This window comes from Crinia signifera, chromosome 12 (genome assembly GCF_055691185.1).
Source record: "Crinia signifera chromosome 12, ASM5569118v1, whole genome shotgun sequence".
NCBI lineage: Eukaryota > Metazoa > Chordata > Amphibia > Anura > Myobatrachidae > Crinia > Crinia signifera.
In genome coordinates, this window is record NC_139228.1 from 12,486,403 (window position 1) to 12,510,700 (window position 24,298).

A 24,298-nucleotide genomic window follows, 5' to 3' on the forward strand; every position below is an offset into this window, starting at 1 on the left:
CAGCTTTCAGCCCCCATACAAGCTACCACACGGACGATTGTCCGTGTGGTCTCAGCTTGCGGGAGCTGCCGCGGCGTGCGGACCTGCCTTCGATGGTCGACGACCATCGAATGCAGGGGGCAGCTCCCACCATGGTGGAGGCGTAGCCTCCACCATTTTTATGCGGATCGCCAGCCGTCCGTGTACGGACGGCCGTGGCGATCCGTAGGGTGGGCGGGGATTCGTCTGGTGCGGTCGGAGCCGCATATGCGGCTCGACCGCACCAACCAGAATAAGGGCCCAAGTGACTTGGTTTTCTTGCTTTACTCCCAATTAAGAATCAGGGAGATCATAATCAGCAATTACAAAAATTACAAAAAATAAAAATAAAAAGACAGTATCACATACACTAAAGTGTTTTCTTATCAATCAATATATCTTTGTTGTTGTGGCAGTAGCTGTTATAATGTTATAGTGAATATACACCTCACTACTGCAATAGCAAAAATATGGAGATCAAGAGGTAATATGTTATACAACAAAATGGAGGACCTTTGCTTTGATGATAGTCCTATGGGAAGAGCACATTTATATAAACCTCTCAGGCCTCTTCAGTCCTCAATTAAAAATGTGCTGATGTTAAAGCTTGCATATATAGGTCACCCATTTTAAAATGACACTGTTCTTTTAACTAAAACATAACAAGTACGCAGGCAGCGATTTTGTTAGCTGAGATTCAAGCCCCATAATCCGCTACATAGAAATGATATCACTTCATAAATTCATGAATAGCAGACCATTCGTAAATTCAAGGGTGCCAAGAGGGGGTTTGGGTAGAGAGTACCTGAGTCTTGCCCATTTTTGGGGCCTAGATCTGCCAATGATGTGTAGCCACACCCCCAAGTTGGTGAGACTGTGGTACCTTAAGCACTACCATGTATCCCAACAAGGTGTGGCCATGCCCCCACATGCTTAGCCCCAGTGTGAATGTGTAGGCCACAATTTGATAAATACTGCTTCAGGCTACAAAATGGCTGCCTCCATTTTTTTTTTATGAGAGACAGCTGCAGTTTAGACAGGTATGTTGAGTTTACCCAGCTGTATTTTTTTTTTCTGTATCATAATAAATTCAATGAAAATATGAATTTACATAAGCTCAGAGTACAGATAAGTGATTAAAAAAAACATGCAGCCGTGATTGCTCATATATAATAGAGATGTTGTACCATGCAAACAATTAATTAATTAGTCTGAAGAAAAATAAAACTGCAATTAATTATTGAAAGAATGAAGATAGATAAAAATGTTAAGCTGGACCTCTCACCCTCCAAATTCAAATACATTGTCATAGAGGAGTTTGAACATCCAATAAACCTTGTCTGATTTCCTGCCTGTATGACTCACATAAGAGATTACATATGATAATATACCATTCCATGCATAAAGGTCCCATTTGGTGATATGGCCTTGCCAAAATGTCAGCCAGCTACATGTTGTGTGCCTGTGCCGGCCTCTAAATTTCTGATCCAATGAGTTATATGGACCCCTGATTTGTCCCAGCTCTCCCTTGTGCCTGTATAAAACTGCTGGCACAGATCTTAGGGCATTCGCTGTGGTTTGGGCCTGTTAATGTTAACTTCTCCATAAACGGAGCAAACACCCATTGTTGTCATGACTTTCAAATAAATAAAGTTTTTGTTGTTTAACAAACAGTGTCCTTTAGTCCATTTACTTGTCTGATGACCATGAATCTTCTTTTTCCTGGTTAAGTTTTAAGCCCAACAGTGTCTCACTGGCCTCCTGGTTCTTTTTGGTGTCTACCATAATTTCTTCATCGGCCAGTGAAGACTTTATTTGAGTTTGATCGTTAAATTCAACCTCAAGATATGGATTTATTGCTTTCTTGGTAAAATTTATTATATTAGCAGCAGACTCATCGTAGTCAAAAGCAGCATAAATGGATTTTTGAATTTCATTGCCTTCATCTAATCTACTAACTTCCTCATGGTCTAATGTTTCAGGCACAGATTGGAAGACACCCTCTAGATTTCCTTTTGGCATCATAAATTGAATCATGGGGTCTTCTATAATATCCCGAGAACATTCATCTGCAGTGTCTTCTTCCCACTTTACAATAGTCTTCAGTTCAGATATGACTATTTCACTGTGCTGCTTTTTGGAATGTCCATTGAACAGATGGTCTTCTAAGTCCAGTGTAGCCTGTACAACTGTATGCTCGTGCATTCCATTTACGGTGTTAATATCTATCTCGTGTTCTGTTGAGTGTTCTGATACAACCTTGGCTTCCTGAACTGCTCCTCTCTCAAAAGCACTGTACGAGTCAAGAGAAGAATCACTGCTTTCACCTGTAGTATCTTTATCGTCATCAGATTGTTCTGAAGGACTTAAACTGGGAACTGGTCCAGAAGTTGACAATGTTTCACCTACGTAGGTATCTTTAGAAATCTGCACAACTTCTCCACCAATGAAATCTTCCTCAGTAATTCTGTCTCTTTCGTCTTCAGGCTCAGGAACATCATGGACAGTGGTATCATGTGGTGAGCTTTCATTTGAAGAAACTTCACTTTCTAAAGGTATATTGGCTACTTCTACATCTTCTTGGGGATTGTCCACACTTATTTTGTATTGTACTTTGGATTCTTTCTCCATTGTATAATTTGAAAGTTCTAAATCACCATCCTCGCTTTCATTCTGGTGAGAGTCTTTAATATAGACTTGATTGCCAAGTTCAGTTCTGTCACTATTGAACTGTGTTTGCTCTTCCATATCAGTAATCTTCTCAATTAGGCAGTCTTCTTTTTCTATGAAATCTGCATTTTCTCCACAAAAATTCAGAGTGACCGTTTTATCTTTGACTATAGGTGTTGTTCCGGCATCTGCAAATAATACTATCTCACTTTGTTCAGGTGGAGAAATCAGTTCAGTGTCCTCCGTAAAATGTGTCTTTGCATTTGTACCTTCATCTACAGTTAAACACTGTTCATGTTGTGATGTCAACTGGAACTGGTCTTCTGCCAACTTCTCAAGTTTCTCCATGAAGTCAGATGACGGTGTCATTTGCACTAAAGTTTGTTCCAACTGGTTGTGTTTGCTTTCTTTGAATGCACTCTGCAGTGAGTACATTGAGACCTCTTCTTGTGAGTTCATGGATTCGTCAGATTCAGAGTTTTCATTTTCCAATGTGCTGACTGTTAGATCCTCATACTGCTTTTGCTGCACAATAACTAGTTCATTGTCCAGTACTTCAGATAAGGACTGAACTTCAGGTTTTTCAGTTTCTTGTTCAATAATACATGCTTCATCTTCTTTGCTTAAAGAGTATTGCTCAATTTCTCCTAGGGCTACTTGGGAAGACTTTGACTCCACACTGCTGTCGAACACTAGGTCATCTTGCTTATTCTCTGCTCTGTACTCGGGAACTTGTGGTTCTGCAACATCTTCAGGTTTTTCTGCTGCTGACATTACCTCACTGTCTGCCAATTCATCAAATTCATCATCAAGGTTAGGCAATGGTGTTGTATCTGGAAGAGTTTGCTCCAACTGATAATCTTTACTAATTTCAAAGTCCTCACTTTTCTGAGAACATATTGAGATATCTTGAGAGCACAATGATTCATCAGATATAGAAAGTTCATCTGTCAGATTACTGGCTGCTGGAAAGTCTTCAATCTCCTCCTGATGTCCAATAGGTCCTTCAACGTCTGATATCTCAGGGAGGTTCTCTTCTGATAGCTTCAGTGATGACTTGTGTTCTACAAGGATGTTTTCAGACTTTGTCCCAAGCTGAACTGTAGACTCTTCCACCCTTTCTTCATTATTTTCATGTTCAGTATCTTTTGTTTGGTACTGTTGTTTGTCTAAATTAGAGGGATCCTGTTGTTCTGCGAAGAGGTTTTGATGTACATTTTCACTTCTCGCATTTTCTGTATCAATATCACCTTGTTTTTGTTCTTCCTCTACAAGTACTTTGTCTTCAGAAATGGTCTCTTTCTTATTGCCACAATTATCCAGGATGGAATTTTCATTTGATTTTGCTTGTTCCTCACACAGCTTATCAAGAGGTTGTTGTTGTGCTGGTTCAGTTTCTCCATCATTATCACTTACAAATCGAAGATTGTTTTGAATGATATTCAATGAGAACACACTATTTTGCTCAACACAAGACTCTTTTTGAACTGCTTGGTTGATCTCTTCATTAATAATGGATACAATGCTATCTTCTGCTGTGGAAAGTGTTTCAAAACTCTCTTCACCATCTCCTTTACTACTATCTGATTGGGTTAAATGCTTTTCTTCTTCCTGATGCATGCTTGATATGGCTACCGTATCACCGAGATGGTCATTGTTAGGTATTGTTTCATGGACATCCACATTATGGCTACGTGGTTCCACCTCTGTCTCATTTACTGGTAACTGACTTCCCTGAGCTATATCTGTTTCTGTTGATTCATTGTCTTCAACAACATCAGAATCATTTTGAACTGGTTGCTTGTCCTCCTTCACTACTTCAAATTTCTCTTCACTTAAAAATTCTATTTCTCCAACTGATTGGTTTAAAGTTTCATCTTCTCTTTCTTGCTGAGAACTTATTTTGGCTTCTTCATCACTTTTATAGTCATTGTCATGCACTGGTTCATGGTCTTCCACATTATGGCTGACCAGTTTTACCTCTGTATCATTGATTGATAGCTGACTGTCCTGTGCTGCATGTATTTGTGTAGATTCATTGTCTTCAACAACATCAGAATCATTTCCAACTGATTGCTTGATCACTTTATTATCTTCAGGTGCTAAATATTCTTCTGTTATGAGGACTACCTGATCCTCCTCTTCTTTTTTTCCACCTGTTTGGCTTAGATCTTCACTTTCTTGCAGAAAGTTAACTCTGGCCTCTGTATCTCTCAGAAGGTCATTGTCAACGTCTGGTACCTGGTCATTGTTATCCACATTATTGGCTTCCAGTTCCTCTGTGTTACTTTCAATGCACACTTCAGAATCATCATGAATGATTGGTTCCGTCTCATTAACCTGACTATCAGTTTCTGTGTTATTACTTTTCTCTGCCTCATGGCCCAGTAATTGACTTTGAGATTCTGTGCTTGTCAACAAGGACGTATCTTCTTTAGCAATACACTTCTCAATAGCATATTCTTTCTGAATTGATTGCTTGGCCTCCTCCATTGTTTCATAACTCTCTTGACTTAGTTCTTCACCTAATTGGTTTAAATGTTCATCTTCATTTTCATCCAGATGGTCGTTGTCCGGCACTGGTTCATGGACATCCACATTATGACTTTCCAGTTCCTCCTCTGCCTCATTCTTTGGTGACTGACTGTCCTGTACTATGTGCATTTCTGTAGATGCATTGTCTTCAACATCAAAATCATTTTGAACTGATTGCTTGATCCCTTCATTCTCCTCAGATGATGAATAATGTTCTGTTGTGAAATCTACTTGATCCATCTCTTCTTTTTCAGCACCGTTTTGACTTAAATCTTCACTTTCCTGCAGCAAACTATCTGTGGCCTCTGTTTCTCTCAGATGGTCAGTATCAACTTCTGTCAAATGATCCACATTCTCCACATTATTAACTTCCACGTCTTCCTCTGTGTTTCTGTCAGTGCGCTGTTCAGTATCATCTTGAATAATTGGTACATGGTCATTAAGCTGATTTTCTGTGTTATCACTTCTAATGAGACTCTCCTCTGCCTCGTGTTCTAGTAATTGACTTTGAGATTCTGTGCTTGTCAACAAGGACGTATCTTCTTCAGCAATACACTTCTCAATATTATATTCGTTCTGAACGGATTGCTCGGCATCGGCTACTATTTCAAAGCTCTCTTGATTTATTTCTGTCTCTCCACCTGATTGGTTAAAAATGTCATCTTCCTTTTCTAGCTGAGAACTTATTTTGGGTTCTGTTTCACAGAAAACTTGTTCAGGGTCTTTGATATTATGGCCTTCAGGCTCCACATCTGTCTCATTCTCTGGTGACTTACTGTCCTGTGATGCATGTGCTTCTGTAGATTCATTGTCTTCTACAGCATCAGAATCATTTCCATCTGAGTGATTAATCACTTTGTTCTCCTCAGATGCAGAATATTCTTCTGGTGTGAGGACTACTTGATCTTGATCTTCACTTTCCTGCAGAAAGCTAACTGTGGCCACTGTGTTTCTCAGATGGTCATTGCCACCTTCAGACACCTGGTCTGTGTTATCCATGTTATGGCTTTCCAGTTCTTCCTCTGTGTTACCATCAGTGCAAACTTCAGAATTATCCTGAATGATTGTTCCAGGCTCATTAGGTTGACTGACCGTTTCTGTGTTATCACTTCTAATAAGACTTTCCTCTGTCTCTTGTCCTAAAAATGGAATTTGAGGTTCTGTGCTTGTCAATAACATATCTTCTTTAGCAACACTCTGCTCAATATCATAATCTTTCTGAACTGATTGCTTGGTCTCCTCCGCTGTATCATAAGTCTCTTGCCTTAGATCTTTTTCTTCACCTAATTGGTTTAAATGTTCATCTTCATTTTCATGCTGAGGACTTATTTTGACTTCTGTATCACCGACTTTGATAGGTATCAGTTCATGGACATCCGGTTCCACTTCTGTGTCATTCTGTGGTGACTGACTGTCCTTTGCTGCTTGTGTTTCTGTAGAATCATTTTGTTCAACAACATCAGAATCATTTGGAACTGATTGCTGGATATCTTCTGCATCCTCAGATGCAGAATATTCTTCTTTCATGATGACTACTTGATCCTCCTCTTTTTTTCCACCTGCTTGGATTAAATCTTCACTTTCCTGCAGAAAGCTTACTGTGGCCTCTGCATCTCTCAGAACATCATTGTCATCTTCTGACAACTGTACAGCATTATCTACATTATTAAATGAAGTGTATTCACTTGATTCTAGACACTTTGGTTCCAGTTCATTGAGCTCAGGGATTTTTTCCGTGATGTTACTTCCCATAATATTTTCTTCGACATCATTCTCTGAGAACTGTCTGTCTTCTACTTTGCTTGTCAATGTGGACTCATCTTCAGGTTGCTCAATATCAGATACAGGTGTGCTTTGAGATGATTGGATAAACACCTCGCTGTCAATTGATTTGCTATATTCAATTATAGAATTTTCTGTGGAAACAACTTCATTATTCTCTTTACTTATTTCTTCTCCAACCTGTGACTGAGAACTCTCTTGGTCAATAAGACCTGTGTTGTCTTCTTCATCAAGAAATTGTCCAAAGTCCTCTCTTAAGTTACTTAGCTGATGAGCAAATTGTTCCTTTGCAAATGATTGAGCAGCGGTATAATTTTCTTCTGCGTTGTCTAATGGCAAAGGGTTCTGGTCTTCCTCTTCTAACTGTTTAACTTCCTCTGCATCAGTCACATCAAGACTCTTATGTTCACCTTCTGGTAACTGTGTATGCAGTTCAGATACTAACTTCACATTCTCAGGCTCAGCATCAATTAGATCAATTTCATTGCATAATTGGTTATCCTCATGATTGAGTCTCTCTTCATCACTAATAATGTCTCTTTCCTCATCTTCTCCAGTGACTAGGCTCTCCTGTTCTTTGCTATTCAACTCAAAGTCCTTCTGATCATCTTGATCTTCAGTTAGAATGTCTTGTAGCCGGCTTCTATCCTGCAGAGCACCTAATATGTAACACTCTTGTCCCACAATCACGTCTTCCTCTAGACCTTTTTCAAATTCTACATGTTTTAAGATGGAATGTTCTTGATCTTCGTTATATAACTCATGACCATCAGTTAACTGGTTATCTTCATTTACATCCCTTAGCACATGAACTTCCTGGTATATTGTGACTTCTTCTGAAAGCTGAGCTTCAGCCTCTACAGGCTTTACATTATCAGTGAGATGTTCTGCATCTGAAAGCTCAACATCTTTATCTGCCTGCGGGCTTCCTAGTTTACCATTTACATCAGTCCACTGGTCAATGATATCAAAGGACTGAGGACCATCAGTAACATCTTCATCTTTTTTGGAGGATTGTGTGACATTCACAAGATCACTAAGTTCCAGACTTACTTTCTCTGTATCTACCTCAGGATGCTCACTCTTTTCTTGTGTGTCCCCCAGTTTCTGTTCATCTTGGCCTTCTCTTGTGAGATCTTCTTCATTATCAAATAACTGGTTACGGTTTTCCTTTAGAGCACTTAGCTGACACATTATCACTTCTTCCTCTTGAAAGTCACTTTCAATTTCAACCGGTTTTAAAAGGGACGTATCCTGTGCAGCAACATCCTCATTAATTTGCAAAGGTTCATCCTCTTTATTAGCCCACTGATTTATGTTGTCTGTACTGTCACTTAAAGAACCAACATCATGTTCCGTATCGAAGGATGCTGTATGATTGATATCATCTTTGCAACTGGCAAGTCCATGGTTTGAAACCCCATCGAAGGGGAACAATTTTGGTTCTTCCATTTCAACGGAAGAGGTTTCTCCTTGTTCCTTTATCTGTGATGAAGCCATAGAGTCATCTGTGTCTGCTGTAATTGGATCTTTAAAATCCAGGACCTCAACATTTTCCTTAATTGTTGTCTCATTACTTTGGTACTGTAATGATTCCACAACCTCATGTTTCTGACAAATAACAATTTCTCTGGGATTCTCCTGTTTTTCATTGAAATGTCCTACAAGTACATTCTCAAAGTCTTCACATGGACTGTCAATGACAGCTGGTGGGACATCTAGCCTGCTGTTGTCTTTGTGAGGTTTCTCAAAGAATTGGTCTTTGTTTTGAGCTTTCAGAGAAGTCTGTTGATCCTCCACCACTAAATCATAGATAACTTGATTATGTTTTCTAACAGTCTTCAAAGAAGATTCAAGGTCTTCAGATTTCTTTAACGTTGTGTCTACTGAATGGTAGGTATTTTTGTTTGAGTCTTTTGTGTCATTCTTTACGGTCTCTTCGGTAACAGCTTTCGATGAATCTCGAGTATATGAGTGAGAAATGGTCTCTACTTTACTTTTCCGGTCAGCGTCTACAGTTCGAGCAGAACTCTCTAAGTTGCTTTCAGCGGTAGGTAGCGGAGTAGCTGCCTTAGCAGAAGAGGCTTTGGCGTATTTTAGGCTCTGAGACTGAAGCACAGAGCTTACTTTCTGGAACTCTTTGGTTACAGGACTCGCCCTACTTGAAAATGAGGTATTCTTCACGTTTCTGGAGCGTGGAGGGGTTGACGTCTCTACACTCTGGTTTTTGTTACTATTGAGTCTATAGTCCCTATTTTCGGCCTGTCTTTTTCGGAGTGACTTCCGTTCCAGCACAGAATCTAAAATATGAGACATAAAACAAACACGAATGAGCAATTTCTCCAGCAATAGCATGTATAAGTGTACAATGACTTAACAGAAGAGCCAAATAATATACAAGTGGGGGCCTGATTTGGAGCTGGATGCGAATTTGCATCCAGCTGTGGAGCTTAAATATGCAAATGCAGCATCCACCAGAAATTGGTTATGTCTGAACAGAGCCAAACAGGGTCATATATTCCAGGTCCACAACCCTGCTTATTACCCAGGTTGCCTGCTATCAGACAGGCATGACCCAGGTCATGATAACCAGGTTATTTCAAAAATGATTTGAATGGTGGATACAGTATGCCTTGGATGGCTCTCCCAGAATGGCTGAGACGCTCCTGGTTACAGGGAAGAACCGGCAAGTCTCCCAATTTCAGCTTGAATCCCTGCCCAGCCACCCACTCAGCTAGTAAATGGACGTTCCTGGTTTCCAATGACGTGATTGTCACAGAATCACGTCATTGTGGCCACGTCCCTGCGGTATAATGACAGTAATGTCTGCATTGTAAAGCAGGGCGTGGCTATGTTGACATGGTTGTGGCTACTACGACCTGTACCCCTCCCCTTGTTATACATCCCACCCCTCCAGAAATACAGGAGAAACTCACCATTAAAGGCTGAAGATACTTTATAATCCACACTTGGTGAGTATATTCTTGTACTCTCAGCTTCTAACAGGGATCTGCAAGGAAGACAGAATAAGATTATTAGTACAATACCTCTAAGGACAACACAAGACACCTAAGCACATAGTGGCAGATTCAAGGGTGGGTGTCATTGCATTCACTATATGCCCTCTTGCTGGCGTGTTGCCCCGGTGATAATATGCAAATGCCAGTTTCAGCCTCGAACCGTGTGTACTAGCATGTGCTGGAAGGTACAAGCCGTGAGACGCCATTTCTACAACCCTGCAGCAGCAGTGCTGGTTGTACTACACCATCAGCACCCCCCCCCCGCCGTTAATGGGGGGGTGCCCCCCCCCCTCCCTGCCTGTCCGGCCGGCCCCCCGTGCCTGCCCCCCCTCCCCCCATTGCCGCATACTTACCTGTCTGCGCGTCCCAGCTCCCCTCCTGGCTTCAATAAATTCTATGCAGACGGACCACGATAAACTGGCTGCCCCCATACCGCAGACAGTTTCAGAGAACAGTCTGCTTTATGGGGCGGCCATTTTATTGTGGTCCGTCTCCATAGCATTGATTGAAGCCAGGAGGGGAGCCGGGACGTGCGGACAGGTAAGCATGCGGGGGATGGGGGGCGGGGGGATTACTATAGCACCGCAGCCCCCCCCCCCCGGCGCCCCCATATGCACAGCGCCCCCCCCGCGGCCGCGGGGGCTGCGGTGCTATAGTTACGCCACAGGCCTCCACCATCAATACACACACAAGCCTATGGCAGACGCTGTGTCTTTGTCTGATCTCTGTCGAACAGCATACCCTGCTACACCCTGCTACAATTTTGCTATTTGGCCACACTGAAACTGTTGCAGAGCAGGCTGGGATGTGTAGTTCAACAGCTGGAGGACTGGATCTATGGTTTCATAGCATTAATGTTAAAGACCAATGGCATTAATGAACACCATCGATAGTTAACCCTTCAGTGTCCAACTGCAGTTATGGAGCTGGTGCATTGTGGGAGGAAGGAAGGACTCTAGAAACATTGTGGTGCATTGTGGGAGGAAGGAAGGACTCTAGAAACAAGCAATGTCAGAAAATCACAAATAGAAGGAAGCATCCCCAGTCCCAAGGATGCCGCACAATGCATCCTTGGGACTGGGGATGCCACTAAAGAGGAGTCCGATGGACGACAGGGAAAACAATGGACATTGGGGAGGGGGGAGGGGGGCTTTGGAGGACCGCCACAGGACCAGGTGAGTATGTTAAAATATATATATATATATATATATATATATATATATATAAGAGAAGTGAGCCAGTGGCAACCAATCAGCTGCTACGTATAATTTTATAGAATGCACTCAATAAATGTTACTTCAAAGCTGATTGGTTGCCATGGTCAACTTCTCTACTGGCTCACTACTCCTCTTATCCCTGCTTCTTATCCATGCTTTTTTCTTTATTCTGCATCACGTTCTCATTCCTCATTTTCCAGTCACAGTTTTGTATAATAACTATATTACCTCAGCAGTAGAACCAATCTATTTCCTTGTTATCTGAAGCATTCATAATTAGCAATTTTAGTTTTATGTAATGAAGTGTCTAATTTAGAAGTGGACGGTAATCACACTGGCGCTGACCCAATCGCCAACACAGAATGGGACACACGTTCTGAGATTTGTAATGTTCCTGGGAGGTAATGGGAGGGTGGCGAAGGCGGTGCGGGCATGTCACAGAGAGCGGCTGCATTCCAATTATTATTATTATTATAATTTTATTTATAAGGCGCCACAAGTGTTTCGCAGCGCCGTACACAGGAACAGTACAGGGAGACAAAACTTGGCATAACATTGAATAAATAACAAAAATAAAGTACAAATAGAGAGCACCACAGTGCAATACACATTACAGCTTAAATGTAAGTAGTGAGGACCCAATCAACATACAACTAGAGGCTTGAGGCCAATGATGGAGATGAGTATGAAGATGGTCACTGAGTGTTGGAGTAAAGGAGAGCTGTGAGTGAAATGTGAAGAGAAGTGGGCTTTGACAACAGGAGGGAAGAGGGCCCTACTCGGAGGAGCTTACAATCTAGTAGGAAGGGGAGACAGACAGATTACAAGAGGTGCAAGCGAGAGGGTGGTGGTTAGATAGCAGGATGTAAACAGGCAAGGGGTCGGAGAACCAGCTGGTTTATGCAGTGGAAGGGTACGCTTTGATGAATAGGTGAGTTTTCAGTGCCCGTTTGAAGCTTTGCAAGGTCGGGGAGAGTCTAATGGAGCGAGGGAGTGCGTTCCACTGAAGGGGTGCAGCACGGGCAAAGTCCTGTACTCTAGCATGGGAAGCAGTAATCAGGGTGGAGGAGAGACGACAGTCGTCAGCTGACCGTAGAGGGCGGGAGGGTGTATGAATGGAGATGAGGTTAGAGATATATGGAGCAATGGAATTAGAGATGGCCCTGTATGTGAGTGTGAGGTGTTTGAAGAGGATTCTGTAGGGGAATGGAAGCCAGTGCAGATTTTGTTGAAGGGGAGTAGCAGAGTTAGAGCGGCGGGAGAGGAAGATTAGCCTGGCTGCAGCATTGAGGACAGATTGGAGAGGAGCTAGTTGGGATTGAGCGAGGCCAGTGAGAAGAGCATTACAGTAGTCAAGCCGTGAGATGACTAATGAGTGGATGATCAGCTTAGTTGCACTCTGTGAGAGAAAGGGCCTGATGCGAGCAATGTTGCGTAACTGGAACCGGCAAGAATGGGCCAGGGCTTGGATGTGGGGTGCAAAGGAGAGGGAGGAGTCAAGAGTGACACCCAAGCAGCGGAGTTGGGGAACAGGGGAGATGATGGTGTTGTTAACAGTGATAGAGATATTAGTAGGGGGCATAGTTCTGGGTGGGGGAAAGATAATAAGTTCGGTTTTGTCCATATACAGCTTCAGAAATCGCTCAGACATCCAGGTGGAGATGGCAGAGAGGCAGTTGGAAACTTGAGAGAAAACAGTGGGGGACAGATCAGGAGAGGAGAGGTAGATTTGGGTGTCATCAGCATAGAGGTGATATTGGAAGCCAAAGGAGTTAATAAGTGCACCCAGAGAGGAGGTGTACAGAGAGAACAGAAGGGGGCCAAGGACGGAACCCTGAGGGACCCCGACAGGAAGGATAGAAGGTGGTGAGGTAGAGCCAGAGGCAGAGACTGAGAAGGAACGGTTGGAGAGGTAAGAGGAAAACCAGTTGAAGACTGTGCCAGAGAGGCCAATGTTTTGGAGTGTGTGGAGGAGAGGGTGATCCACAGTGTCAAAGGCAGCAGATAGGTCCAAAAGGATAAGCAGGGAGAAGTGACCCTTGGATTTGGCTGACAGCAGGTCACAGATGGATGGTGCACCACGGCTTCAGACATCTCAGTCATTGAAAAACCGCATTCGGCATTTGCGCAAAGATACATGAGCAGCTGCGCAAGGCCGGTCCTACCATTAGGAAATTGACGCGTTCCTTCCTGTGTGTGATTAGCAGATAACGCTTCCAATGAGAAACTGGGTTTCGAGGATTTTACTGGGGAAATATTTGCCACCGATCCTGATAAAGTCATGCTTGTGTGCAGGAGGGCAAATGTAATTTGATGGACCTGCCTTGTTCTGGATCATCCATTCATACAGTGAATGAATTAACTACAACTGTCCGCTGATGACACTTCATTGCTGCTGGCATTGGCACATGTGTATGCATTGTGCCGAGTTCCGTCATCCACGGTATCACTGGGTACACACATTGTCTAGTGTTTAGACTCTGCATCCCCTATGGGGGGATATGGCAGGGTTGCCTACCCTGCCGGATTGGCTGGGAGGGTCCCGGAAATCGGGTCCCCCTCCCGGCCCCCGGAAAGGTGGGCAATCCTCCCAGATTCTGCCTCACCCTCCCGGCCGCATCTTTTAATTACCGCGATTCGCGGCTATTTGCTGAGAGGAGCGGGGCTAAATAGGCAAATAGCGTCATTTAGCCCCGATCCCTCTGCAAGGCCCCGCAAATTGAGGGGATTTACAGTGCTGGGGGCGGGGCTTGATGACATCTACATAAGGCCCCCGCCCCCACACGTGATGCTGACAGACTCCTCTCCGGGCTGCTCCCGGAGAGGAGAATTTTAAAGTAGGCAAGTACGGGATACGGTCGGTTGGTCGACCTGAAGATGGTCGACAGTCATTAGGTCGACACCACTAGGTCGACATACTGCAAGGTCGACAGGGGTCTAGGTCGACATGGGACAAGGTCAACAGCTCATTAGGTTGACACAAGCATTAGGTCAACAGTCAAAAGGTCGACATGGGTTTTTTCATTGTGTTTTTTGAGCCGACATGTGCCGACAGGCGGTATTTCATGCCCTACCATCCACTAGGGTGTGGTGGGAGAATAGCGAGGCACCGTGCCCGAAGCATGGCGAGCGCAGCGGTGAACTTTAACCTGTGTCCATGTCGACTGTGTCGACATTCGGGTAAAACACAGTGAAAACCCCCATGTTGACCTGTTGACCGTCGACCTAGACCATGTCGACCTAATGCTTGTGTCGACCTAATGACCTGTCAACCTTGTCCCATGTCAACCTAAACCCCTGTCGACCTTGCAGTATGTTGACCTGGTGGTGTCGGTCTAATGACTGTCGACCATTGTTAGGTCGACCAACCAATCCATACCCCCTGTGGGGCACCCCATACACAAAAGACAACAATAATAATGCTGTAAGTAACAAGTGGCCTATTGCAGATTTTGTAGCCTCGCAGGAGAGCCTCCGCCAGCCCCCGACACATCTACTTATCCCTTTCACTCAGATTTATTCCGATGACATAATGGAATGGCTCAGGAGGGGATCTGTAGCTGCAGCCCCCTATGATCGCTATTATGATGCTAATGAGGAGCCGGCATTGTCTGGAGCCATCTGGGAGGCCTGAATCGAACACAGCGCGAGGAGGCGCAGGCTAGAGGTCCCTTGTCGGGAGCAAATTCCCATGCAGAGAATGGGGCAGAGCTTATAGATATTGCACATTATTACCAATGCTTGTTTTTTTTGGTTGGGGGGGGGGAGGGTGTACCAATGGGAACAAAGGCTGCTTATGCCCAATTATCCTTATATAATTAGCAAAATTACAGATCCCCCACTCACGTTGATCTGTACAGGACATGGTGTATGTCTCTTATATTAATTTACCCCCGGGATTTCTCTGTGGGTCTATTGTGAAACCGACAAAGAAAGGGCTGGGTTCCACCACACACAATCCGGATTCTCGGCATGATTGTTCCGCATCAGCAAATCGCAGTGTTACATTCATTCGGCCTTTAGCTAGTACACTTGTGTACTGTACACTGCTGCTGAATGCCACATTAGCCTGGCAGGGTACCCACTCAAGTGAGTAATCATGTAGGCTGTGGTGTAAAAGTGCGGGAGAGCACCCTGTGCTGACCACGCCCCCTGAGAGCATGACATCATGACCCTGTACACAGAGCCGAATTTCCCATTAGGCACGTGAGGCACCGGCCTAGGGGCGGCACATGTTTGGGGGCGGCACTTGGATGCCTGTGATAGTACGGTCAGCCCAAAATGTACCAATAACTGCAAAATATCCACTGTACTGTACTATATGCCATCTTAAATAGAGTGTAAATGGATAGGACATGCAGATACTGTCCCTATAAACTGTCCTACTTAGTAAACATTATTGTTGTGCCTAGGGGCGCCCTCATCCCTAAATCCGCCCCTGCCTGTACATAGAGGGTGGGGCTGTCCGACTCCTGAGCATACTGAAGCAGCTGCTCGGCTATTCCTTAATACCCCATGTACTGTAGTTTATTTGGCTATGGGGCTTATTGTGATGTCTATTGTATGTGCAGTATATATAACTAATCAGAAGCGTGCTTACTATAGAGTTACTGTGTGCCTTGTAACAGTCCTTAGAGAGCCAATTGCCCCTACATGTAGTTGCCAAGCATATTTAAAGGAGTAAGCCCACTTTAATGCCTTCAATTGACCCCAGGGAAGACCAACATTTGCCGGTTGTAGGACGCACAATTATGTGATTGTCACAAGTCTACTGTTACTATACTCCGGCATTGTGTGTTTAGTACTAAATGCGGATTTTCTCCCGTAGGCATGAAGCTCCTGCAACGTGCTCCTATGGAGTTCAGGTGCGGACAGATAGTCATCTAGCCAATGGGAGCTGGATAGCACCAGAGTCTTATGGGCAGGCAGATTGTCAGTTAGCCAATGAGAACTGGTTGGCCCCAGAGTTTGGTGGGCACGCAGATATTCAGCTAGCCAATGGGAGCGGAATGACACCAGAGTCAGATGAGTGGGCAGATAGTCAGCTGGCCAGTGGGAGCTGGTTGGCCCCAGAGTTTGGTGGGCGGGCAGATAGTCAACTGGCCAGTGGGAGCTGGTTGGCATCAGAGTTTGGTGGGCGGGCAGATAGTCAGCTGCCCAGTGGGAGCTGGTTGGTGCCAGAGTTTGGTGGGCAGGCAGATAGTTAGCTAGCCAATGGGAGCTGGTTGGCACCAGAGTCAGATGAGTGAGCAGATAGTCAGTTAACCAATGGGAGCTGAACGACACCAGAGTCAGATGAGTGGGCAGATAGTCAGCAGACCAATGGGAGCTGAACGACACCAGAGTGAGATGAGTGGGCAGATAGTCAGCAGACCAATGGGAGCTGAACGACACCAGTCAGATGAGTGGGCAGATAGTCAGCAAGCCAATGGGAGCTGGTTGGCACCAGAGTTTGGTGGGTGGGCTGACCTGCCACTGCTCTGATGTTCCTGGCTTGTCCCTTTTGCTGCTTCACATCACAACCACTCCTGGCTGTTACTTAGATTAATATGTGGCCCTTTTGAAGGTTAGAGGGCCACCCATGTGGTCCCTGAAGTGTTACCTGGTTGCCCATTACTGGCATAATGTCAGTTAGTATGGGTTAAACCTAGATATAAAGTACACGTTTCTGGAATGTGGCATGAGCTTTCAAAGAAATATGGCAGCATGCAGTAAACCACTTCTGTATGGGTTTTCTGAGTAGGCAGAGAAGTTCTGACATGCAATGAAGGGCAAGATATTATTATCCTACTAAGATGGTGATCATTTATTTCCAATGCTGTAGTTCTAGGGAGGCAAATGTCTCCTAATGACGACAATGAAACTTTAACATGAAAAAATTGTGCATTTCCATTTCAGGCCTGAAGATGGCAGCACTGTGTTATTTACCTGTATGTGGCCACTTCCAAACTGAGGGTCATCTTCAGGTGCATGAGCTGCTGTCTGTCCTCGAGGACCTGAGCAATCTGGACTCTCAGATCCTGTTTCTCCTTCTCCAAGGCTTCAATTTCAAGCTGGGAGAAAAGGCAAATACATTGACATTAGCTATAATATAAAATAGAGGCCACACGAATTGTAATTACTGGCCGCAAACTGCATGGGAGTATTACACTGTCAAAACACAGAGTAAAGGCAGTATAAACTTGGTCAATAGTTAACTGCAGGGAAGTATACATACATATATATATATATATATATATATATATATATATATACACACATACATACATACATACATACATACATACATACATACATACATACCACATGAAAAGCCTGTGATTGTCCCTTTGAACCTTACTCTGTAGGAGACCTCACAAGCTCAGTGCTGCATCTGATTAAAAACCCTCCCATGACTAGGCTGCTGCTGTCCTCTATGGGCCTGAGAAGCATGTAATGAGCTCCACCAATCAGAGCTCAGCACAAGCCTCTCAGCCTCTGCCCTCTTGTGCAAAGTCTCATTGTCACATTGGCAGAGCACTACCCCACTCCCATGCACAAAACCTTTAGCTAAAAAAAAAAAAAATATATATATATATATAACCACAGGGGGCCCCTGGCTAGAGGGGGGTCCAGGGGTACTGACCCCCTTTGCCCCCCCCCCCCTTTAATCGGGCCCTGGCCTTTAGTAGGCAAGGCCTCGCTTTGCCTGCTCTATCAGCAGAGGAAGCAGGGACCTCAGAGATGCTCACTGCCCCCCTTATCATTGTTCCACGAGGCACGATGGAGCCCTAGCATATATCCTTGGCTGAGTAAAGGTACCATGGCCGCCCTCTGGCCTCTCTGTGGCTCCTCTGGCCTCTCTGTGGCTCCTCTGCCCAGTGTGTTTTTGGGTCAGTAAAACCCTGTTCTGTACAAATGTTTTTGTTAAACATATAGGAGCATATGTACCAAGCCTTGGAAAGTGATAAAGTGGAGAGCGATAAAGTACCAAGCAACCAGCCCCGAACTGTCATTTATCAAACACTGTTAGAAGCTGATCCGCTGCTACTTTATCTCTCTCTGCTTTATCGCTGAGGCTTAGTATGCCCCCCCTAATTAGCAGCGACCATATTTAAATACTCTTGTTACCAATTGGAAATTTTAAGGTGAAAAGCAAAAACAAAAAAACAATCTGACTTAATAGAGGCACAGAAGTTACTGTGCTATACTATATATACTATATACATTGCTGGGTCCTTCTGTCCTCTGGTCACTGACCTCTCGTACAATGCAGTCACAGAGTAACATTGATTGATAGCTTCTCTCTACCATCACCCCCATGTCTTCCTGTATATGGACACCCCCCATAAAGCTACTGAGCCCGCAGAGACCCATCGTATAGCCTGGTGCACTCCGGGGCCGAGCACTCCTGTCACCGGGTCCAGCTAATACGGTTAAGTGGACAAAATCAACTTAAGGGCACTAAAGGAAGCAGCCATATGCCAGACTGATCTATAATTCAGGCCCACGAGACATCTGCTTCCTCCTCCCAGCAAATGGAATTAGTGTGTAACTCCCGACTGGTAAGTAATAGATGGGTTCTGCGATGTCTCTAGGACCCGCTTATTCCCGCCGGCGCAGTGGGGCGCGAGTCGTGTCTTGTCACCGTGTCGCCTAATGTACCGGGGGGCTGCGAGAGTGGGGATGCAATCATTAGGCCGATAGTATCTAAGTCGGCGTTTAATATGCCATCCACTTATGGTCGACACTTGAAAAAAGGTTGACATGCTTAGGTCGACGTTGACAAAAAAAGTCGACAGAAGCTAAATGTTGCCATGGAAATAAAGGTTGACGTGAGTTTTCTCAGTGGGAGGGAGAATATAATAGTGCCTGAAGCATGGGAGCAGCCGCAGTACACTTATACAGTGTCCTTATCGACATAGGACCCCTGAGATGGAGACATTGCCCATAGCAACCAATCAGTGTATAACGGTTTGATACGTCTCCCCCATGTCACTAGATTTCAGGCTTTGGAGCCAAGATACTTAGACCTATCTCAGTGCTGTGTACAATCTCCGTATACAGTGTCATTGCACTGCGACTTCCCACTATGGGGTCAATCCAATAAGTAAGGATGAACTCTTGGGTGTGAATCAGCCCGAATTCGCCCCTAAAGTTCCATTGCTGCACTGAAACACTGCAGCAGCACATTGCGCCCATTGCACCTAATTGGACATCTCCGACTGTAAGCTCCTGGGCTCAGTGTTTTCTATTGTGCTTTTCAGGGGGCATTTATTGCATCATCAAATCACATGTATTACAAGGAGTACCGTACCGGTCATTGGGTCGACCGTTGAAGGTCAACACCTGAAATGACCTATCGACACCTGTTGACATGGCTAAAGTCCGACACAAGCATTAAGTCGACGATCGAAACATTGATCTGAATTTTTCATGGTTTTTTTTTTGTCCCAAATGTTGACACACTATTTTATTCTCCCACCACGCCGTAGTGGGTGGTAGGGTACGAAATACCGCCTGTCGGCATGTCGGCTCCCAAAAAATGTGAACAACTCATGTTGACTTTTCAAACTGTCGACCGTCCCATTGACGATGTAATGCTTGTGTTGACCTAAGACCGCGTTGACCTATTTCATGTGTCAACCTTCAGTGGTCATCCTCAATAGGGTCGACCGTATGACTGTAGCCCATTAGGAGCAAATTGTAAGTTTCTCTCTTTCTGCACACAACTAGATTGCAAGCTCCTGAGCTCACACCTTCTATGTACATTTATATATAGGGTGCAGCGTTCATGATTCTTTAGTGCACTTACTGTATATACGCTGGTTCTACCATCACCAAAAAGTTGTATATCGCTATAATGAGACCATTAGCGGGGGAGAATAGGGGACAGGAACCAATCACGTAATTGGCTCATAATGTGACTCAGCTCCCAGGACAATAGGGGCTTCCTCTCCCAGACACAGCTGCGCTGACTGTACCAGATGGCAGGCATCTAAGATGCGCAGCATTCCACGCAGCAGCCACGGGACAGTAGCAATTATAGAGTCATTATACGGGCGCAGATCACAGTAACTCCCTAACCCCTCCAGTATGCCAAGTATGTATACGTCCACAGAGCCAAGAGCTGCAAACAAGTCCGATATATACAGTTATTTACATATCTTCTAACTTGTTCTTAGAAATTATAAGACATACTTGCCTACTTTTGAAAACTAGTTTCAGGGAGATTATAGTTGATAGCAGAATTTTGCACAGTGCCCCATTGAGAGGGCGTGTCATGCTCCACCCAAGGGGTGTGTCTAGTTCATATATGGAGAGATTGTGAAAAGAGATTGTGAATGTGGCACCTAGAAGTGTGGGTGTGCACTGCTACATCTGAAAATAATCTTTTAAAAGGACTTATATACAAATGTATATGAGCCCCAAAGCAGTTAGGAAGAGCTACTATACTTGGTAAAGTGCTGGGAAATGGTGCTGATGATTCAATGTAAAAGTATCAGTCTCTCATTCCTTTTTTCCCCAAAAATGCAACAGTGTAATGTGGGCTAGGTGAAATGAGGGAGATTGCTAGACTAATGAGGGAGAGAGGGAGATTGCTGCTATTTCAGGGAGTCTCCTGCAGAATGCAGGAGGGTAGGCAACTATGTTATAAGAGCACAAGGCTGCAGATTAGGGTATAAAGGACCCCCAGCATGTTCCCTTCTAGCCATACTGTATATAACATGTTCTTCTTGTCAGAGAAGGTCAGGTTATATAGGTTTATGTGTGTATTAGCAACAGGTCATGCTTTCGTCTGGCAGAGCTAGAAGTAGACGTGTGCAAGTGTCAGTCACACGGAGGGCGGGCTCTCAGTGGGCGGCACCATCCTTGTATCTGGCTAGCAGGGTGCTCCCTGCAGGTGGAAACTCCCACGATTGGACCATAGTTGCATAGGGGTGGAGCTAAAATAGCACAATTAACATAGAATCATGTCATTAGGTCCCTCCCCTTCCGCAGCAGTACTATCTATTTTGTTATTCTACCCTAGTTTGCAGGAGGGGACCCACTCTTCCGGGGCTGAGGGGGCTACCCTAAAATTTGAGTCTGCCTGTATAGCCTGGTTTAATGAATATTGAATGAATATCCGCCATGTATAAGTGTCACTGTTTACTCCGGAGTGCAGAATAAGCTCCCAGAAGGGAGCCCACAAAGTGAGCGGGGACACACGAGCGATGGTACGGATTGCCTTGCCCCGCCCACGTGATGACATAAATGGTGTAAAGGAGGGATATTGTGACATCATCGGCAAGTACGGAAGTACCTGGTCCTCATCCGAGGCTGTACAATAATAGCGTTGGCTGTGTAACTGGGTCTGGTCTCTTGAGGCCCCGTACACTTGTTCCGATTTGAGCCCAAATCGGATGTGTCTGGCATCCGATCCGATGCATGGTCCCATGCGCATTGGATGGGACCCAGAGATCATATGTGCTGCACGTATGAGCTCCGTGTCGGACCCCTCCCATCGGCAGGGAGCGGGGAATGCATGCGATACATGGCAACCAGAATAACCCCCATAGTGTATGGGCACCTTCTTCAGTAAGGACTGCATACTTATCATATACAGCGTTCTGTGACCCAGCAGTATCCTACTTAGTGACTGCTGATACGTCCGTGTAATGCTGCACACACACCGTTTACAGCAGGGGTGTCAGCGTGCAGGCTTCCCTGCTGTTGTGGAACTACACTTCCCAGCATGCCCTGCCAATTTTTAACCACTTCCTAACAGAAAATCTGTGGCAGGGCATGCTGGGATATGTAGTTCCACAACAGCTGGAGGGCGGTCAGATGTACACCCCTGATCTACAGTATAATCACTGACTTAACGTCAGTTTATTTATTATAGTTCTTCATATCCCCAAGTATAAAAGGAAAGTCACTGACACACCTTAAGGTAGAATGACATATATGTCGTGCTCAAGGGTATTATATGCTTACACAGTATAATTATGCATAGCATCCAATCAGCAGCTTGTATTCTGCTAGTACAAGTTGCAGACTCTGCATCTCATTTACTAACTGGTATGGATTTATGGGGGGAGGGGGATCTATGGTGAAGTGGTTCATTCTCACGGGCAACGCATTACTGCTAATTCCAATGTCTGCTAGACTTTTATTTGTTTTCTGTGTTTCTCAGCCATGTTTTTATATCATTAGGCAGACTTGTCTTTTTTTGCCCTTGAATATGACACAGAGCAGCTTTACCCTGTGTGTTAGATAAAATTGCATCCAAAGAGCAGTTCTGTGCCATATCCAAAGGCAATATGAACACAGAGCTCTATCTGCTGATAAGGCATGGCCGAAAAGCACAGGATGGGAAAGCAATGCATACAATTGTTAGCGCAAGGGTAAAGAGAAGGTTCTAGATCAATATAGTTCAGATACAGACATCCGGCGGCTCTCTAGCAGTGGAGGAACTACAAGTCCCAGCATGTCTCGTCAGGGTGGGACTTGTAGTTCTGCCACTGCCTGAGAGTCACACGTGGCCAAGTACAAGTTAGAGTTGTACCTGGGGTGCAGCGACTACACCCAGTGATAACAGTCTCATAATGAATTCAATGTGCGGTTCCTGTTTATAGTTCATTAAGAATGTACTAAGGCGTCCAGGAAGCGCAGTGACTGTTATTTCTGGGCTGTGGGAACTGTTAACGTTTGATGAGTGTGATGTTTTACATGCAGCAGCTAAGTGTTTAGGATGATGTGCTTGTGTATTGTTTGCATTGGTGCTACTGTTTGGTTTGGTTACACACCTGGAACTTCCCTTCCTCTTCTTGCTGCTCCTGCCACTGCTGGGAGAGGATTTCCTCCAGTAAATCTTTCCTCTCCTTGAGACTCTGCAACTCTCTGTCCAGGTTCTGCAGATGCAGCTGACTCTGTTTATTCTCATCCACCACCTTCCTCAGGTTCTTTTGGATCTGGGACAAATTGGTTTCCAGAGCTGACACTTCATTCTTGTACTCCTCCACAGCTCCCTGCCAGATCTGGGACAGCTTGCTGGCATAGTCCTCCACGTTGACCGGGTTGAAAGCTACAGGTGCGAGCTTGACGTTCCCCAGTCTTTGGGAGTAGCTGGAGATCTCTTCCTCCATCCCTGCCTTTTCTTCCTCGTGAGCATTGAGAATGTCCTCTATCTCTTCCTGGAGCTGAACAAGTCTATCTTTCAGCCAGATCTGGGCTCTCTGTTCCTCTTCCAGGGTCTTCTGGCTCTCACACAACTCTTTCTTAACGCCTTGGCGGGCTTGCTGCTCCTGCAGGCACAGTTCTTTCACGTATTGTATCTCCTGATGAAGATCATCCCTCTCCATCTCCACCTGGATCATCTCCTGGTGGCCCTCATCCAGAGCTTCCCTCAGCTTCATAATCTCCTCATGGTACTTCCTCGACAGAGAACTCTCGGACCTCGTGCTTTTCAGGTGATGGATTTCCGCTCTGAGCGTTTCATTTTCTTCTTCCAGGGACTTTACCCGGGAGAGATAACTTTCCAAGCGCTTGTTCAGGCTCCACATTTGTGAGGACTCTTCGCCCAGTGACATGGACGCCCGGTAGGTCTCCATTCTCTCCGTCAGCCTGGACTGAATCACTGCGAGTCCTTTCTAAGGAAATTTGTCAACCAGCCTTTGGGAGTTGTTGGACGCTAGGTTGATGAGTGAGAGAGTAGCTGTGTAGGAACAGAGCCAAGCTATTCATGAGCTGCATCTGGCTGGGGAGGGGACGTGCCCATTATAAGACACTGGTTAACCCTTTACAGGACGTCCTGCAATTAAGCAGCATCATATGACTGTCCCAGGCAGTGTCAGGTTTAAAAAAACATCTTGGCACGAGTCGTACTGCAACAACGTAAACACCCAACACCTAAACTATTCCTCGTTTTCTAAATAGTCATTGACTCTCGAGGAAAGAATTTTTTTCAAGAACAGATGCCCAATGTCATTAATTTTAATAGGATCATTTGTCTTAGTACACAAGTGATGTTCCTGGTAAAGTATATTTGGGGGTACAAAATAGAATAAAAACTATTTTTGCGGGTTATTGGCG

At 44.7% G+C, this 24,298-nt stretch overlaps 1 protein-coding gene across 1 annotated transcript; it reads right to left on the reverse strand.

Moving 5' to 3' along the window:
* Positions 1–284: 284 nt before the first annotated feature.
* Positions 285–23,944, reverse strand: NES (nestin). The gene is made up of 4 exons (XM_083167175.1): positions 23,014–23,944; positions 17,171–17,295; positions 9,942–10,015; positions 285–9,305 (listed from the first exon to the last, which is right to left on the reverse strand). The coding sequence occupies exons 1-4, from the start codon at positions 23,815–23,817 to the stop codon at positions 1,708–1,710; spliced, it is 8,601 nt and encodes a 2,866-aa protein (XP_083023301.1). The 5' UTR covers positions 23,818–23,944; the 3' UTR covers positions 285–1,707.
* Between the last annotated feature and the right edge of the window lie 354 nt (positions 23,945–24,298).

What these genes read in the sequence shown, in the direction of transcription:
- NES (XM_083167175.1), bottom strand. Translation starts at nt 23,817, where the DNA reads ATGGAGACCTACCGGGCGTCCATGTCACTGGGCGAAGAGTCCTCACAA. An exon ending in TTGGAAGTGGCCACATACAG is followed by an intron (nt 10,016 to 17,170) that starts GTAAATAACACA and finishes TCTTCCTTGCAG; the next exon opens with ATCCCTGTTAGAAGCTGAGA. An exon ending in AGTATCTTCAGCCTTTAATG is followed by an intron (nt 9,306 to 9,941) that starts GTGAGTTTCTCC and finishes CTCATATTTTAG; the next exon opens with ATTCTGTGCTGGAACGGAAG.